Source organism: Glycine max, chromosome 17 (assembly GCF_000004515.6).
Source record: "Glycine max cultivar Williams 82 chromosome 17, Glycine_max_v4.0, whole genome shotgun sequence".
In the NCBI taxonomy this organism is placed as follows: domain Eukaryota; kingdom Viridiplantae; phylum Streptophyta; class Magnoliopsida; order Fabales; family Fabaceae; genus Glycine; species Glycine max.
The window spans coordinates 30,534,874-30,553,645 of record NC_038253.2 but is presented as its reverse complement, the minus strand read 5'-3'; the positions used below and the strand labels follow the sequence as shown (position 1 = coordinate 30,553,645).

The 18,772-nt window shown below is 32.9% G+C and overlaps 1 protein-coding gene, 1 long non-coding RNA gene and 1 pseudogene across 2 annotated transcripts; 1 reads left to right on the top strand and 2 right to left on the bottom strand.

Annotated features, from left to right (window-relative positions):
• Positions 1 to 1,529: 1,529 nt before the first annotated feature.
• Positions 1,530 to 4,994, top strand: LOC106796758 (uncharacterized). Its single transcript, XR_001385742.3, has 5 exons — positions 1,530 to 1,973; positions 2,061 to 2,127; positions 2,216 to 2,281; positions 4,725 to 4,803; positions 4,903 to 4,994. It is a non-coding gene; the product is annotated as an uncharacterized lncRNA (long non-coding RNA).
• A 2,841-nt stretch (positions 4,995 to 7,835) lies between these two features.
• Positions 7,836 to 11,519, bottom strand: LOC102665958 (valine--tRNA ligase, mitochondrial 1-like; annotated as a pseudogene).
• Positions 11,520 to 12,257: 738 nt separating this feature from the next.
• On the bottom strand, positions 12,258 to 16,849 carry LOC100786980 (pollen receptor-like kinase 5). Its single transcript, XM_006601012.4, has 3 exons — positions 16,142 to 16,849; positions 14,126 to 14,761; positions 12,258 to 13,160 (listed from the first exon to the last, which is right to left on the bottom strand). Exons 1-3 carry the CDS (start codon positions 16,788 to 16,790, stop codon positions 12,493 to 12,495), a joined length of 1,953 nt encoding a protein of 650 aa, XP_006601075.1. The 5' UTR covers positions 16,791 to 16,849; the 3' UTR covers positions 12,258 to 12,492.
• Positions 16,850 to 18,772: the final 1,923 nt, after the last annotated feature.

Sequence of the window (18,772 nt, the reverse complement as noted above, 5' to 3'; positions counted from 1 at the left end):
AGGTGATCAATGGCCCATTTTAGAGCATTTTGGCTCCCCTTGTCTGAATCTATTGCCACTGCCACTATTCCTTTCACCACATCCTTCTTGTCCCAATGATTCTTTTGAAGCCACATTACTTTCCTTACTTTTCCTTTCTAAACACTACACTTTTTTTTTACTCTTCCAATGAAAAGAAACCAAAAACTCTTATCAAAAGGACCTAGCTCTAAACTTGCTTCCTTTTTTCTCTTCCTCTTTTATTATCTCTTTTTCTTTTCTTATGTTTGCTATTTTCAAAAGGGTCCTATAATGAAGCAAACGCCACGCCAATGTTTGCTCTTCTTCTTTGAATCTCCTCTGTCCCTCCTTCAATGCCGAGAGACAAAAGGACTTGGATGTGTTCTATTTGCGTACTTTGCTTCTTTGTATCTTTTCGGTGTTTGAAACAATGTATTCAACAACAAAGAAGATTAAGGATATACAAGTTCCTCTAACTAGAATTCGCAACCATTTTTGGCTTCCTTTTTAGCCAGTTTGAGCTTTTCACGGACGTAACAACCACACAGATCGAGCTCTCTCTTCTCTCTCCCAAGAGAGAATAACCAGACTTTGCGGTTTTCCTTTGACTTTGTCCCTTTTGACACGGAATGAGGTATCCGGACAAAATATATGCTTATTCCTTGTAAAACGGAATGGTGCATCCATTTACTTATGCATGAATTTTTTACACCTGAATTATAAATTGAAACTGAATTCCAACAGCTACGATGCATAAGTTTCCTTTGAAAATTTTTGTAATAATTATTGTTTTGAAAATTTGAGTAATTTTTATCTCATTAAAAAAATAATTAAGATAGACATTATGATTATGAATAAAATTGAGAGTTTATAATGTTATTGTACATTCGTATTTTAAATATGATTTATTTTAATTATATTTAATTTGTAAGATCAAATAATAAAATTACTTTTCTAAAAACTTTTGATATTTTCATCTTCAAAATTTCAAATTGATGATGAGACAAAGTCCCTTAAGGAACTGAATGTTTTAATAATGACAAATTACTATAAACCAAAATTGAAGTAGTTAAACTTAGTTACTAATAATTGTTTGAAGTGTTATTATTAAGATATGACATATGATATATTCAAAAGCATAACATTTAACATAAGTTGACAATGCTCAAGTGGAGGATGGTGGCCGAAAAAATAGTGTTGGAGTTTTGGAGATGGGAGAATAGAACTAGAAGAGTTACCAAAGAGAAGAAAAAGAGAGATTGGATAATTTTTTTAGAAGTTGTTTTAATTTAAAATAGTTTTTAATGACTAATATGATACGGTTAAATAGCTAACTTTTATTGGTTTGTGACGATACACGTATACACTACTAAAAAATGTTTATTTTACGACATATATTTAAAAACAGTTATGGATACACCGTCCTTGTTGATTGGTGGTGGTCCTTTTGTAATTAAATGAAACTTTTTAAAGACTGGTGCTGTTAACACCGTCTTTAAACTTAGATTTTAACATCGTTTCTAGAAAAACCCGTCCTCCCTGAGAAAATTTCTTTGCATCTGTTTCTTCTTAATATTTTTTATTTTCAACTTTTAATTCCCTCCATTCATTCCTTTCCCTTGCATTCATTTCTCCGCGTCTGTTCCTCTTTCCTCTTTCTCCTCACATCTTTTCCTCTTCTCCATGTCACTCTGTTCCTTTTCCCCGCATTCCACTCCATGGAAAGAGCTACACATTTGAATGGAAGCAGAATCGCATTTGGATGGAAGCGGTGGCGGAGGGGCTATGGGGACTCGCAGAGTACCATGGGAAGAGAGGGGAAATAGGGAAAGCAGTGAAATGCCTCGAGGTATTCCGCCGCAGAAATAGGTCTTGCACAAGGGACTCGAGCTCACTGCGTCCATTGGAGAAAGATCGGTCGTGGCGCGTTTGGCACCGTGATTCTCGTAAACCACAAAAGCGAAGAAGAAGAAGTGCATTTGCATCTCGATTTTTTTGCGTTTAGTTTGTGTTTATTCAAATTTTGAGAACTAACGGTTCGTTTGGTTTGTGGATTGCAGGTATGTGTTGAAGAAAATCAGGCTCGCGCGACAGACTGAACGATGCAAAAGATCTACTGATCAAGAGGTAGGTTTTTGGTTTCTTCAATTTCTTGCTTGTTGATTTGCTTCGAGTTCTGTGATTTGACCATTGTGGACTGTTTTGGGAATTGTAGACTGCTCTTATTGCTCGAATTTAGCATCCCTACATTGTGCAATTTAAAGAGGCTTGGGTTGAGAAGGTTAGAGAAAGCACCCTGTTTCAATTGTTATATTGCATATGCAGTAATGTACTTTTTGCTATGTTTGCATTGTTACTGGATACTGTGAAGGTGGAGACATATGAGTGTATTGGATAATACCTATGAAGTCCTAGTGTCATGTGAAGTTCATGGGTGGTGTATGTCCAATTACTTACTATTTTGTTATGTTTGGAACTTGCTACTTTCTTTTTCTTCTTTAAATCCATTTTTTTTTAAATGATGTTAGGATTCATGCTAACTATTATTCTGGAAACATCCATCATAGCTATTGTCTTGCTTGTGTTGCTAGGTTCCTTCTATGTGGTAATTGCCTATTATCATATGCAAATGTCTTCATCATTGGCATGCATTTGAATCTGAGCTCACAACCATATTTGATTACATAGTTGATGGAATTAATGATGTCATTAAGGTCAATAATTTGCTATTATATTACTGTATATATTTGAATTGTGGGATGGATGCTTCTGTAATTTTTATGAGATTTAGTTCATTAGAGTGACATCTTTTTTTTCTTATAATACTTTTTAGATAGTATCTACTTAACTTGTGCATGAGCTTTGGCACCTAAATTGTTAGCTAAAGTAATTAACAAAATAGCTACTTTGTTGAATGTCCATTAACTTTTGTGCACTTTGAATCCGTGGCTATTGGAGTTTCATGAATGAACATTGCTCCTAGAACAATGATCTTTCAAATTCGATCAAAAGGATAATTTATGAATATTGAATGACCTTGATCCTAACCAGCAATGTCACTCAGCAAACAATGAAGCGTGATGAGAGTTGAGAATGTTGTCTTTTTGTCTTCTTTCTAGAATAAAAGCAACAAACCTTCAAAATTGGTAGCAAACAAATCCCCAGTAATTATATATAGAGTTGGAAACTGAACTCTGGAGTTTTACATTTAGCTGCAATAGAACAAAATTATAAAAAAATGATTCAAATTAAATAGTCATGTATAATATTCAAATTAAATTTGTCCTATTTCAGTTATTCTTTCTGGTAATAATTCTGTTTCAAGTTGGTGATCTTAATTGCATTTTTGGCCATTTTGATAGTATTATCTCATACTTGTGTGACATGGCTCCTTAAGCTTATGATAAGCTTATATATCCTCTCAGGTGAAGATAATAGACCTTGTGCTCTGCTGTTAAAATGTATGTTTATGCATTAGTTTTTAACAAATTTTCTCATTGTTTCCTTGTTTCCTTGTTTTCTCATTGTCACAATTTGACATTGGCTTCTCATGGACGAGAAAATATCAAGTTGAGGAGTTCCATCATTGAAGTACCTTGTTTCCTTGTTAGCTATATATATACCAGAAAATGTTTATTATTATTATTATTATTATTATTATTATTATTATTATTATTATTATTATATATACTGCAAATGTATGATTATATAATTTTTTGATATTTTAAACCATTTATATTTTTCTTTAAATTTAATTTATATTTCAGAATTTTCTTAACATTTTAATTTGTGGTCTAATTTTTTAATTCTCAATTATAACAATATATTCATCAAATACATTTTAATGTAATTTGATGTTATTGAATTATGTTTAAATAAATGACTTTTTATCCTATAAAATATTGAAAAATAATATCTTATATTTTAATATTTTATCTTTAGTAACTAATACTTACTTTATATAGAATAAATACCATGTTTGAAATTTATTTGATTAAATTAATTTTACATAATTTTTTTTTTACAAATAAATTCTTTCATTTTTTAAGGGAAATAAATTTTTTCATTAAGCAAGACAATTGGATGCAAATCAATTTAATTTATCATTTTTTTACCACAACTTTTAGCTTAACTTTTTTAAAACTAAGATATCAAAATTACCAAATAACCAAGTTTATTCTTAAAGTTCTTATTTTGAGCTTTGACATGTTATTATACTTGTATTGTAATTGTTTGAAAAAATATGGTGCCTATATATTGTATTTAATACCGTAAATTCATATCCTTAAGTCAATGTCGTGGTTTAATTTAGTTTCCATTGATGTAATGAAGTGGTGGGTTGATTCACTAAATTGGCACTGTATGCTTTCAACAAAGGATCCTTTTATTCAGCATTAGGCAGTTGTATAAGTAGTGAAGTTTTGTGTACTCCTTTAAGTTGATCATGGGTGAAAGAGTTATAGTATTGATACTACTCTTTTTCACTCATTTGTTAATTGTATTCACAAAGACATCACCTCAGGATTGTAAGTTCAGTTTTAATCAAATTTTTTTCTCATCATCCAAATGGCATTTTTGGTGTACATATTTATAGTCAAATCAGAAATATTCAACTTGTTTTTTCAGTTGGGAAAAAAATTGAATACATTCACTCTTAGCTTCTATAACAATTTTTGTATGAAGATTCATTATGTATTTGATTGGCTTTTAAATTTCTGATGTAGTTGCTGCTCTATTGGCTCTAGTGAATGAATGGCAAAACACACCTAGTGAATGATGCAGCTGCTGCTCTACTGGCTCCAGGTATGTTGTTACTTTTTTTTTTGTTTTTTTAGCTATCTTCTATATGTTAGTTAAGTTTGACACCATCTCCTAAAATCTAAAATGAAGTTTTCTTTGCAGACCTCTTATTGGCTTTGTTTATGTGCATCATCTTTTTTTGGTTGTATGATTTGAACTGTACTTTGGCAATACCATGGATGGCGTTGGGAGGAGGCAGTTTGTTTTTTTAGTTAACAAAGCTTTCTACATCAGTCATAAAAGGGTCGTTGTAGAACACGTGACAAACTACATCGGTCGTAAAAGGACCGTCGTAGAACACGTGATAAATAAAGTCGTTCCTACGACAACACTGACTGCTTTCTACATCAGTGTTGTCGCAGGAACGACTTTGTTTATCATGTGTTTCTAAGACGGTCCTTTTACAACCGTCGTAGAAATATCCACCCTCTACAACGACATTAGTTTCAAAGACACGCGTCCACCGTCTTTGAAGGGCATTTTCCACCGATGTAAAATGCTATTTTTCTAGTAGTGATATCCTATTTTTCCTATTTTTATTTAATATTTTTCATAAAATATAATTAAAGAGAACATTGTAAGAATTTATGATTTTACTTTAGTTAACTAGAAGTAACATTTGACTTTTCTTTTATTTATGTTTATCAATATCATAGTCAGTCAGGTATTTTTAAAATAAGACAATTATTTTGATTTTTTTAAAAAGGTTAGATTAATTTTTAAATGATCAGATAAACTTAAAAGTTATGAGTAAATGTTGTGCGTACCTCTTTGGCGAATTATTTTTGTTGTTAGAATTATAGTAGATAGAATAATTAAGACAGTTAAAAATATTGAATAAACAAAGAGAACTAACAATAACTAGTAACAAACTAAAACTATTTCCTTCACAAAGTATGGTCTCTAGCTCCACCACTCCATTCATCAAGCTTTTGACAGAGATTGATTATTCCAACAGGAGTGCGCAAATGATGGTTAGTTGGATAGCTCCTTCGCATATGACATTGAGGCTCAGTGTTGATGGCACTTTAGCTAGGACTATAGGTTCCCACCAGACTAATAATGTTGGACAAATGGTCTCAGAAATTTTAAGAAGGGGAGAGTTGAATTAAGATTTCGTTAACTATTTTTAATTAAAAATTTTCCTTTCTTAGATATTCCCTAGATTTATTTATTTATTTATTTGTAAGTTACTCGAATAACAAATAAGGAGAAGTAAACTTAAAGAAATATAAACACAACATAAAGTAAAAGAGAGAATGCAAAACCAGATTTATACTGGTTCGGCCACAACCTGTGCCTACGTCCAGTCCTTAAGCAACCCGTTTGAGATTTCCACTATCCTTGTAAAATCCTTTATAAGCAATGAACCACAAAGGACTTCCCTCCTTTGTGTTCAGTGATTACAACCAAGAAGTTATTCCCATTTCTTGCAATGAACCCCAAGGAACGTTGGTCCCTTGTGTCCAGTGATAACAACCAAGAAGTTATACCTACTTCTTGCAATGAACCCAAAAGACGTTGGTCTTTTGTGTCCAGTGATCAACCAAGAAGCAAATCCTGCTTCTTGCAATGAACCCAAGGAACGTTGGTCCCTTGTGTTCAGTGTTTGTAACCAAGAAGACCTTCTCTTGAAAACAGTCACCAAGAATATGTCTCTTAAAAGCTTTTTGTAAGAATGGAGGAGAGGAAGAAAATAGAATAACACAAGTTTTTGCCCAATGAACTTTACTTGACAAAACAAATGTTGAACAAAAAACTCTTAGAAAGATGTTGAGAAATTGGTTGTTTGAAATTCGTGTCATGATCACATATTTATAGCCATTTGATGGCTCTTGAAGAAGTCATGTTAAAAGTTGTGACTTTTGGCAATTTCTTCAAAACCAGTCACTTTAAAAGTTGTGACTCTTGGCAATTTTTTTAAAACCAATCACTTTAAAAGTTGTGACTCTTGACAATTTCTTCAAAATCAGTCACTGGTAATCGATTACCATAATGATGTAATCGATTACACAGTTTATTTTATTAAAAGTTGTGACTCTTCATGTTGAGGTTTGAAATCCAACATTCAAAAACCACTGGTAATCGATTACACTATTTTGAAAATATTTTTGAACGTTACAAGACAATGGTAATCGATTACATGCCCATGGTAATCGATTAATACTTTGTAAATCAGTTATAAAATGTATTGGGCTTCTGGTAATCGATTACTACCTTATGGTAATCGATTACCAGAGAGTAAAAACTCTGGTAAAAGATATTTCTTGAAAAATTCTCTTGGACAATTTTGTGTTGTTCAATCATTTCTTTGAAAAATTCTTTTTAACTTACCATGATGCTTTTCTTGAGGTTCTTGCATATCTTGAGTCTTCTCTTGATTCTTCACTTAAATCTTCTTGATTCTTTAATCTTGTTTGAATGGATCTTTAATAATCTTTGGCATCATCAAAATAATCTTGGAAGCTTTTCTTCTACAAATAATAGTATTATCTTGCGTTAACGGTCAGGTATATTTGTTATATTTTTTACACTTTTGAGGACTAAATTTTGTATTTTCATCTTCCAGGGACGTATTTGTCAATGAATTATACATCTAGGGACAAAAGTGACTATTTACCTTTATTAGCTTAACTCACCTCATATATTTATGCCAAAGCAACATAACAGGAACTGAAACCTACCTGATAAATATGTGATAAATATTTTATAATGTATTTTGCTTAAAACTCTTTAACCACTCTATTTCCCTCACCAGGGATATCCATCAAGGTCAGTGCACTCCCCCATGTACATACACATCACACATCATCACAATGACATTTTCAACATCAACAACATCTCATCTTAATGTTATTATCAACATCAACATCATCTCATCTTAATGTCATTCTTAACATCAATATTATCTCATCTCAATGTCATTCTCAACATCAACATCATCTCATCTCAATGACATTATCAACAACAACATAATCATCAATAACAACATCATCTCATATCAGTATTATCATAAATAACAACATCATTTCGTATCAATTATTGTCAGTATCATCTTCAATAACAACATCACTCTCTATCAATGTTATCATAAACATCAACGTCACCTCATATCAATTAATATCATCAATACCAATGTCATCAGTAAATCACATTCCGCACACACATAGAAATATGTGTGGAACGAAATGTGATTTACTAATGATATTATTATTGATGATATTAATTGATATGAAGTGACGTTGATGTTTATGATAACATTGATAGAGAATGATGTTGTTATTGAAGATGATACTGACAATAATTGATACGAAATGATGTTGGTATTTATGATAATACTGATATGAGATGATGTCGTTATTGATGATTATGTTGTTGTTGATAATGTCATTGAGATGAGATGATGTTGATGTTGATAATGACATTGAGATGAGATGATGTTGATATTGATAATGACATTGAGATGAGATGTTTTTGATGTTGAAAATGTCATTGTGATGATGTGTGATGTGTACAGGGGGTGTGCCATGATGGATATCCCTAGTGGGGAAATAGAGTGGTTAAAGAGTTTTAAGCATCTCTGGAGGGGGATGACATAAAATCTTTAATTATCCACAGTCAGTGCATTGATGGTGCCTATGTTTCATACTTCATACTACATGGAAATAGTATAAAGTTTGTTAATAAGTACTTGTAGTTTCTCATGAGGAGGAATACTTGTACTTGGGGGATGGGTTTGGAACTCTTTTGAGACTCAGGTTGATCACCATGGGGGGGGGGGGGAGTTGCCTGTGCACGACAGGGTGACCTTGACACTTGCTGCCTAGTTTTCCTTAGTTAGAGTGTCATGTGGAAATGCTTAGGCTATTTCCTTGAGGATGATACCACATTGCATTTGAGAGTTGATGTCAGGTGCATGCATCATACTGAGCATGATTGATTGGAATTGTGGAAGGTTGATGACTACTTGTTGAGTGTATGTTGTACTAATGGATGTTTGTGTATGATTATGGTATTTGTTGATGTTTTCTTGCTAATTATGGTCATTTGATTTTTGTGTTAATTTCTTTTATAATAAAATCACCCTTGCAATTTTTGTACCGTGTGGTTGGTACCTGTGATGATCACAAACCTTCGTTCGTGGGAGCAGATGGATAGCAATAGATTACGTGAAGTGAGATCCTTGCAATATTTTGAAGAGCAAAACTAACCTCTATAGTTGATGGATAATCACATATCATGATAGATTTTGCTCTGTCATATTCCCTGGTTGAAGGAAGGCGCTGCCATAATTCTTCTATGAAAAAAGGTATGAAAGGATGAAGCAATCGAAGACCATTGCCCAAACAAAACCACAAAGTATCTTTTGCAAAGCATTTTTCGAAAGCAAACTTAGGATCATTACCAATAATGTAAGGCTTAATCACTTCGATGAATGCATCACACAATTGATACTGCCACCAAGAATACACAACAATGGTAGCTTGTGAGAATTCAAATGATTATAGCACCATTTGATCCCCCAACCCCTTGATCCCTTTATTGACAAAAAAATTTATAATAAAAAATTTATTACACCATTGGAGATACCCAACCACCCTTTGAATGTCTAGGTTAGTTTTGTCAGACTTAAATGAAGGAAAACAACACAATTAAATCACAATAGCTGACATACTTGGTGAAAAAATCAGCCATATAAAACATTGAAAATAGATTGACACCTGAGCTATGTATGAAACCAGTGCAAAACGGAGAGCATCAACACCACATTCATCAATACCATTTGGAAAGTCCTTCTTCTGACTCTCTATAGTAGTGGCTAGTTCTTTGGGGTCCAGGTTACCAACCTCCAACCTCTTATGTAGACCTTCAAGTGATATCCCATTTATCACTTCAATGGGATCAATAACATTTCCTAAGGGCTTGGACATCTTGTGTCCATGTGCATCACAAACCATGGGATGCAAATAAATCTGCATAGGATTTGTAAGTACATGAGAAGGTCATTGATCAAATTTTCTAAGTTATACATGAGTGCTTGGTTAGCTTTCCTTAAATGATAATTTTATTCTTTACTCTCTCTCTCTCTCTCTTTCTCTCTCTTTCAGAGGATCTCTTGTATCTCTTTGTAATCTTCCTCTATCTTAATGAAGTTTCTTTTATCCAAAAACAAGGAAAACAAAATTCTTAGGCATGCATGACCAGAATTCACACTTCACATGTGAGAACACAAAGTAACAACACATCAGCCAAATACTTAAAGACCATTATAGAGAAATGCTCTGTTGGATAAATTTTACCATGCTCATTACAAGAATTTGCAAAAAGCAAACAAAGATATAAGTATCTCTTCCAATCAGCCAAATATTGTTTTGGAATAATCTCTATCCTTTTGTTTTCCTCATCCACAACAGTAGGAAGAGCTTGTTTTTCCAAATCATTGCAATTGACATACCACCGGGGCTTTATCATAGGCTCCAATACATCATTTCTTCTTAAACAGACCCCAGGGCGCATCTCATTGTTTTCAGATCCTCTATAAAGGCCCTAAACAAAAGAATAAAACAAATGAAACAAGAAATCACCAAAATTGCATGTTCCATCATACACATACATAAATTATTTCTAAGATAGAGATAAATACTAGTCCAATGTATTACCCCTTGCAGGACTTTATAAGCTAATGATAGCTAAAAGAAGATCAGGTGCAACATATTAAAAATTAAAAATAATGATATAAACTATAATCCTCCCTTTCGTCACCAGAGAAGAAATCATTAGTTGGGTCTGGTTCCACAAAAATACAAGTGTACTTTCCAACAAAAGTATTGTAACCTAACATTTGTTATTTCTCATAAAACAAATAATAGTATAACGATACCTTCTTCTATAATGCATCTGCTATTGCCTCTCGAGCTTTAAACCACAACATGCCCAAAAAATAAGAGCCAACATTGGAATTTATTTTTCTGTCATGCGTGAAAACATTAATGAATTCAAGGTTGTGACGTTTTCCCACTTCAAAATCATTTGGATCATGGGCAGATGTAATCTACAAGGAACATAGAAAATACCATAATATGTCTAATATCACTTAAAAATAATTTCAACGGAAATTTTATTCAAACATATAGAGAATACCTTAACAACACTTGTCTCGAAATTTGGATCAACAAGAATAGCGTCAAAATTATAGGAAATTTTCTACCATTAAATGGATGAATAGCATATTTTCCATGAAAATGGTTGTATTTGCCACCATTAGGATGTACAACAATAGCAGTATCACTAAGCAATAGCTATATATGACAATACGATTGTACGCGTTCTTTTCTTTCAGGGAACTGCGAAATTGGAATGGAAATCTAAAAAAAATTGATTTGCACAAATTCTACACTGATGGAAAACAAAGTGTGAGATGCATGGGCATCAAAGTGAATCTAACAGCGACAAAGAATCTACAATGAAAGGAAAACATCTTGCAATTATTATGAAGAGTAATGAGAAAAGGGTTTAGAAACGAAAAAGTGGCGGCAAAAAAATGGAAAGGGAGAAAAAAAAGTGACGCCACCACCAGAAATCACCTTCTACAGCAGCGTATGACGAAGACGGCCTATGGAGGAAGTTCGAGTGATAGTCGAAAGTTGTTTGCAGGTGTCAATGTTCTTGAGAACCGCTTCATCGAGGCTAGAAAGGTGCTTATGGTCTTCCTTGATCATGGACTGAATCCCATAGATTGAATGTTGAAGCCCATGTTTTTGCAATTTGAGAAAACCTTAAACCTAAAACCCTCGAAATGACAAGTTCTTGCTTCAACTTTGAAAATTTTATGCCCACACTATATTGTCACTGCCCCACCACTATTGTCTCACTAAACCCTAATAACGCAAGTGAGGTGAGAGAGAGGAGAAAAGCAGGAAAGCAAGTGAGATGAGTTTGGAACAAAATAATTAAATTAGAATGACTACCATTCTAAGATGGTTTTGGCAAAACCGTAGTCGAATGGAAATTTCTAAGACGGTTATAAAAAAATCGTCTTCTTTGAAGAACTCAGGATTTACAAAATTGCCACCGCCTAATATAGTTATTGGATAACCCTCGTCGTTTCCACACTATATTGTCACTGCCCCACCACTACTGTCTCACTAAACCCTAATAACGCAAGTGAGGTGAGAGAGAGGAGAAAAGCAGGAAAGCAAGTGAGATGAGTTTGGAGTAAAATAATTAAATTAGAATGACAACCATTCTAAGACGATTTTGACAAAACCTCTGTCGAATGGAAATTTCTAAGATGGTTATCAAAAAATCGTCTTCTTTGAAGAACTCAGGATTTACCAAATTGCCACCGCCTAATATAGTTATTGGATAACCGTCGTCGTTTCGCTGTCCTAAAAAATGCTTTTTCTAGTAGTGTAAAAAAAACTATTTGTAGTCATTACAGTGCAACACAAATATAAATCTGATCTAGATTTTTCACTGAATTGATACAAAGTCTTAAAATGAATAATAATCTATATAAAAAAATCTTGACAATAATTATAAAATGTTCTTTACATTTGTGCAAACATAAAAACAATTTTAGGCCTCAAAATGACCTCAATCAAAATCCCAATAACCAAACCTACAACTGCAATGTTGAAGCCACCCCTTGATCCAATGTATGTCCCCACATTGAGCTATTGAAACTCATCATCAATTAGTGACAGAAATAGAGAACTCATCTTTAGTCATAGTCCTTGAATACAAATCCCCTTCACTGACATAAGAAGAGTAGTACTCCTCATCACTATCCTTCTCCTTTAACTCCTCAATCTTTCCCAATGCCTCCCTCCAATCCCACCTACTCTCCACACTCCATTTGCAGCAAAACATTCCAATCCTCAGTAACTTCAACATCTCACCCTCCCCATTCCTGGTCCCCATAATGTCTTTATCAAACACCTCACCAGTCCACTCTTCTCTCACTACTGAATCCACCCATGTTGCCAAGTCGGCATTATTGTTCCTACCCTTCCCATGCCTCAGATAATTTGCTGGGAATTTTCCTGTTAGTAGCTCTAGAATCATGATACCAAGACACCACACATCACTTTTCACATTAGGCCTCCCAAATTGGATCACCTCTGGGGCCTTGTAGGCTGCCATGAACTGCTGAGCGTGGCTCTTGCTCATCACTGGCACAAGGCCATACTCTGTCAAGTGTGGCTCAAATGAATGGTCCAAAATCACATTGGAGGACTTGAGATGACCATGTGGAAGGTTTTGGCTAGGGAGGCTTTCATAGAGGTAGGCTAAGCCTCTAGCTACTCCTTTTATGATTTTCAAACGGGTTGACCAGGTTAGCATTGAGTTATTTCTACCTGCATGTCAATGCAAAATATGGTAATGGTGATCAATTTTCTTTAAATTTGAAGTTATACTAAATTTTAATGAATAAATAGTTTATGCACTGATGGTGTCATCCAATTACAAATTGTCATATATATAACATGTATGATAAATTTATTGATGTTTACAATAATTACTTTAAAACTCTTACCAATGATGATTTCTGATTAGTTGAGAATTATTGCATAGAAATTAAACTCAACTTTCATTGAGATAAAAGTTCAAACTCTTGTTGAGTTATTCCAAAAGCTTAAGCTATTATATGAACATCTCTCCAACAACAACAAAAGCATTATTGACCAAATGAGATTGGTTACATATATCATACACCCTATTATTAGGCTTGGTTACTAATAAAATTTTAAACATATTATTGACCATAACAATAGAACTACTTCACCACCTACACCACCTAGTGTGTTTTTCATATCTCTAACAAAATGAATTGATTCAAGTGGTCAGGATTAATTAACATTTTTAATTCATTAATTGATTGAAGCCAATTAGAGTGACAAGACTCTGCCTATAACTATAATATATGTTATTATAATATAGACTTAAATATATTTTTATTCTTAATAAGTATTTGATTTTCACGATTGTTTTCAATAATTTTTTTTTGTTTTGCGTCTTTAATAAAATAATAATTTTATTTTTTATACTTAACACTTATTTTTAGTCCATGATAAATTAACTAATTTTTTATTTGCTCTCTGATAAAAAAATTTCATTTGTTATTAGTCAAGACTAAAACAAGATTCACTAATTTATTAAGGATCAAACACAAAGTTTGTTTATATATCATAAACTAAAACAAAATATCAAGAAAAAAATAAGTGTTATTCTCGTTAGGGACTCAATGAGAAAACACAAAAATTAGATATTTATTAACAATAAAAAAATATATTCAAGCCTATAATGTAAAACATTGGCATACCATGTAGATGACTGGCCAAGCTACCATTTTCAGCATAGTCATAAATCAAAAACTTGTCTTCTTTTCGGTAGTAGAATGCAGCAAGAGGGAGAAGATTAGGGTGTGTCAAACTTCCAAGCCTTTTCATGTGCTCAATGAACTCCTGTTTCCCGACATTGTTGTTCATGTGCCTAAACCTCTTCACAACGACTGTTGGTCCATTCAAAATCATGGCCTTGTATGTGGACCCGAAACTGCCACTACCAAGAACCACAGCTGAAGCTCTAAGCAGGTCTTGCAAATCAAAGCCCCCTTTCTCTTCCCTAACAAAGTTCAATTCCCCATCAGCACCCTTCTTGAAATCACTTGTCAGATCAATGGATGATTGTGACTCCTTGAAGCCTCCACTGTTCTTGGAATTCTCCTTCTTGCTTAATATTAAGGGTTCTAACCTTTTTCTCCTTTGGTTACGGATAAATAGAAGTGCTACTATTGAAGCAACAACAACCACTGCCACCACTATAATGACAGTTATAAGGATTCTATGTTTGTTTCCCTTTCTTTGAGGTGAATTAGGGTTTGGAACCTCTGATCTTGACTCGTTGCGGCCAATCTCATTGCACGGACTCATCGGTTTTCCACATAGGCCTTTGTTGCCTGTGTTGCACAAGAACAAATAAATTGAACATGTGAGATAAAATCCAACAACAAGAAGAAAAAGAAACAATATCTAGTAACCAGTCTTAGTAGAGCCGACTTAATAATAAAGCAGTTAAGGTTCAAGTTTTAGGTTCACCTAAAAAAATATTTTCTGATATTTTTTATATAGCAAGAATGTCTCATATACCGACAATATTAACAAAATATAGATCTACAGTATAAATATCTCATTGTAAAATGTTTATCTTAAAATTTGTTTTAGATCTTACTCACCATTTGATCGAGTCTAAGATATATATCTTTTCTAAGATAACTTTAAGGATTATGTGCACTTGAATGGACGATCAATGAATTACTAAGTCAAGTTGTGCTGATGCATAAATCTGAATCCAATACCAGTAAGTTGTAACTTTTTCTGTATCAGGGAGTTAAGTCTATAAAGCTTCACACGTATTACCCGTGTATTTATAAACCTCTAGGAATATTACGTGAACCAGAAACACAATACCTCATTGAATTTTCAAAATAAATGGTAATCCCTCCTGTCTCAAATAAAAGAAAAAAAAAAGTTTTCTTGGCTTTAAATAAGAAATATTTTAACTAACTTTATTTTGTTTAATTTAATGTTACTATCTTTAAAACATCTTTAATTTAATTAAGATTTTAATTTTAATGATTCTTTTTTATTCATAATATCAAGTTTCAATGAAAGATAAATTAAAAAAAAATTAATTTTTAATTAAAATTAATAGGATTAGTTAGGATGAAGATTATTTTTTTTTTCCTTTTGATATAAGGAGTATGTGAGTAATATTTACCCCTCCACCCACTCCCAAAACAGAAAAAGGAGAAGAACATAAAAGAGGGTCACTAATAGCAAAATAAATTGAAGATCAAACAAACAGGATGAATATTATAGAGAATCTAAACTAGGTTTTGGAAAACGATCTATAACTGTGTTTTCGGCTTCAACCGCAATTTTTATATCCATATTGACCGTATTTGTCCAAAATTTTTCAGAATATTAAGGAACATTATGAAACCACAATTATAATTTAAAACCTTGTATGTTGTATGTATCTAAGTCTAATTTAAAGTCTATTCTTAGGCTAATGATGCTGCTGCAAGATTTTTCAAATGTACTATATATATATATATATATATATATATATATATATATATATATATATGATCTATGCAGCAAAGAGTGATAGGAAGCAAGAGGCTTAGTTTGGCAAAGGAGTGAGGTTTAAATAAGTAATCAATAAACATGGATGTTCAAAACAAATAAAATAAATTAAATCTGCAAAAGATAAACAACAAACAAATTAAAAACTAAGTCTGTTGGTGAAAAACAGAAGATGACTATTAACATACCAGCAAATGAGCTTGGATCCTTGTTGCTTAAGCCTTTTGGTATTGGACCCTCCAATTGGTTATTTGACAAATTAAAATTTCTGAAAACCTTTTGTCGAAACTCTGGTATATTGCCTCCAAAACTGTTCCCTCGCAAGTCCAAATCCCAAAGTCTAGGCAAGTTAGCAAGTGACTTAGGAATATGACCCGTGAAGCCATTTTCTGCCAAGAAAACCCTTTTCAGTTTTGTCATGCCCTCAAAAGCATCATCTGGAATATCACCAGAGAACTTGTTATTGGACAGAAACAATGCCCTTAACTTCACAAGCTTTTTGAACTCAGGAATTGGACCCTCAAATGTATTGTTCATGACACTAAAGCTTGTCAAAGTTGGCAATTCAAACAAGGTGTCTACGTCAATGTTCCCCCCTAGACTCATATTCTCTAGTCTCAAACCATAAAATGTTTGGTCAGTGTGGTTGCATAACAAACCTCTCCAACTACATAAACTAGACTCGTTCACCCAGTTGTTTAAGGCATTGTTATTGGACAAGGAAGCTTTGAACCTCATCAAAATTTGAGCATTTGTGTCTCCCAACAATGGCACAAAACAAATATTGGCCAACACCAACAGCATAAGAAGGCAATAATATGCTCTTCTAAGAGCCATAGTAAGTTGATCACAGGTTGAACCAAAATGGGTTATTGGTTGACGAGAAAGGAAATAATAGAGGGAATAATGAAACTAATTAAGAACAAAGAACTATCGAGAAACTAATTAAGAACAAAGAACTATCGAGAGTTTGAAAGGAAGTGTGCATAGGAAATTATGATTCAATGGTTTAAGGGGTGACATTGACAAAGTCCTACATGCAAATAATAAGCTGGTTAGGCCGGCCATATACTATAGTATTAATTTGAATTTGGACCTTGTTTTCTATGGTACTTTTTTTTAATAGCATATATTATATCAAGAAGAGGGGTTAGTTTAAAGCTGTTTTTTCTTGTTATTGATGAGGATAGTGTCTTCTACTGCATTGGCCGTAGCTTGATTCATATAATTTTTATGTGAGTTTTATTTGTTTGGTGTGTGCTTTGTTGTTATTCTGATGTTACGTTGGTCGTAGTTTGTATGTGCCATGTGTTTTTATTTTGTGTCATACATGCATTTCTTTCCGACACATATTGATGAGAACTAAGAACTTCCCAATAGCGGCATTGTTATTATGCAATTACAATAAAGAACGTAGATATAATTAGTACCCAGTCATACGAGAATTTCTATATATAAAAAGACAGGTTATATCATGAGTTCAACATATTTTACGACACTTCTAATAATATTATTGTTTTTACCTATTTCTCTACATCGCATTACTCATTTTATCTCACACATTTTTTCTCTTGCATTCCTATTTGTCTTATGATTGTACAAAAATAATTTCTCAAAATAAAAAAGACTACATACATATTGGATTATTGGAGAATTTCTATATTAAAAGAGAGAGAGAGAGAGAGAGATTTCTCCACGTCGCATTACTCATTTTATCTCGCACTGCATTCCCGGTTCTCTTACGATTGTACAAAAATAATTTCTCAAAATAATAAAAAGAATTCATATTGGATTATTGGAGAATTTCTATATTAAGAAAGAGAGACTAGCAAAAATACTCTAACATGTTTTTTTATTAGGAAAGTATTATTTGCCTCTATTGTTAATGTTATTTGCCCACTTTAGAATGAAAAGTTTACTTTTACTAATCTATCAAAGGGTTACCAACCTTGGCTTTCAGTTTCTATTCGTCATATTTCTTATCTGCAGCACATAAAGTATCGAGGGTCTCAATATCCCATAATAAGCAACTGAAATTTATGGCATTGCTAAACCAAAAAAACTGATGTTTCTTGTTTTATACTAGAGATATAGAGATATATTATGAGTAATGATACACAAATTACTCTTAATTTTAAACATCTTATTCACAACTCTTATTTTTCTTTATCTCTCTTTTTATCATATCATAAATCTTCCTTACTTATATTTTGATTCTCTTTTTTTCTTTTCTCTCTAGGTGTTGAATAGCGTAATGAGTGTCTATTAAACATTTTTCATACATTAGATAGAGAAACTTCATCAATACTTTATTAATCTTCATGTTTCCTTTTTTTGAAAAAACTTGTAAATCCTCCCTTCACATGATCTCTCTCTTATCTAGAGTGATCATGTGGGGGAGATTTGTTTCACATCAAGAATTTCTATTTATAAACCTAACATCAACTATATCTTTGATGGATCACATTTTATATGATCCATCATTAATCACTTTTAAGAGTCCTTGGATTTATGAAGGTGTGCATAATAATATCATGGATCCTTCCTCATTGTAAAATCTCCTTTTTGTTCCTCCCTCTCTGAACACCCTGAAAGGAAGCTTCAGCGACGTACAACTCCAATGACACCTCCAATACAAGTAATCCTAACTGTCTTGATCAGGTTAACAACCGATTTAATTTTGAAAATTATAATTTTCGTCATCAAACATGGGTATGGCAATAGGAACATTTGTTTTTGTCTCCCTTCTTGATGTATATTTCTGTTCTCATAGACAAGAAAAAAGCTATGGTGCCAATTTGTGGTAATATGGAATAACA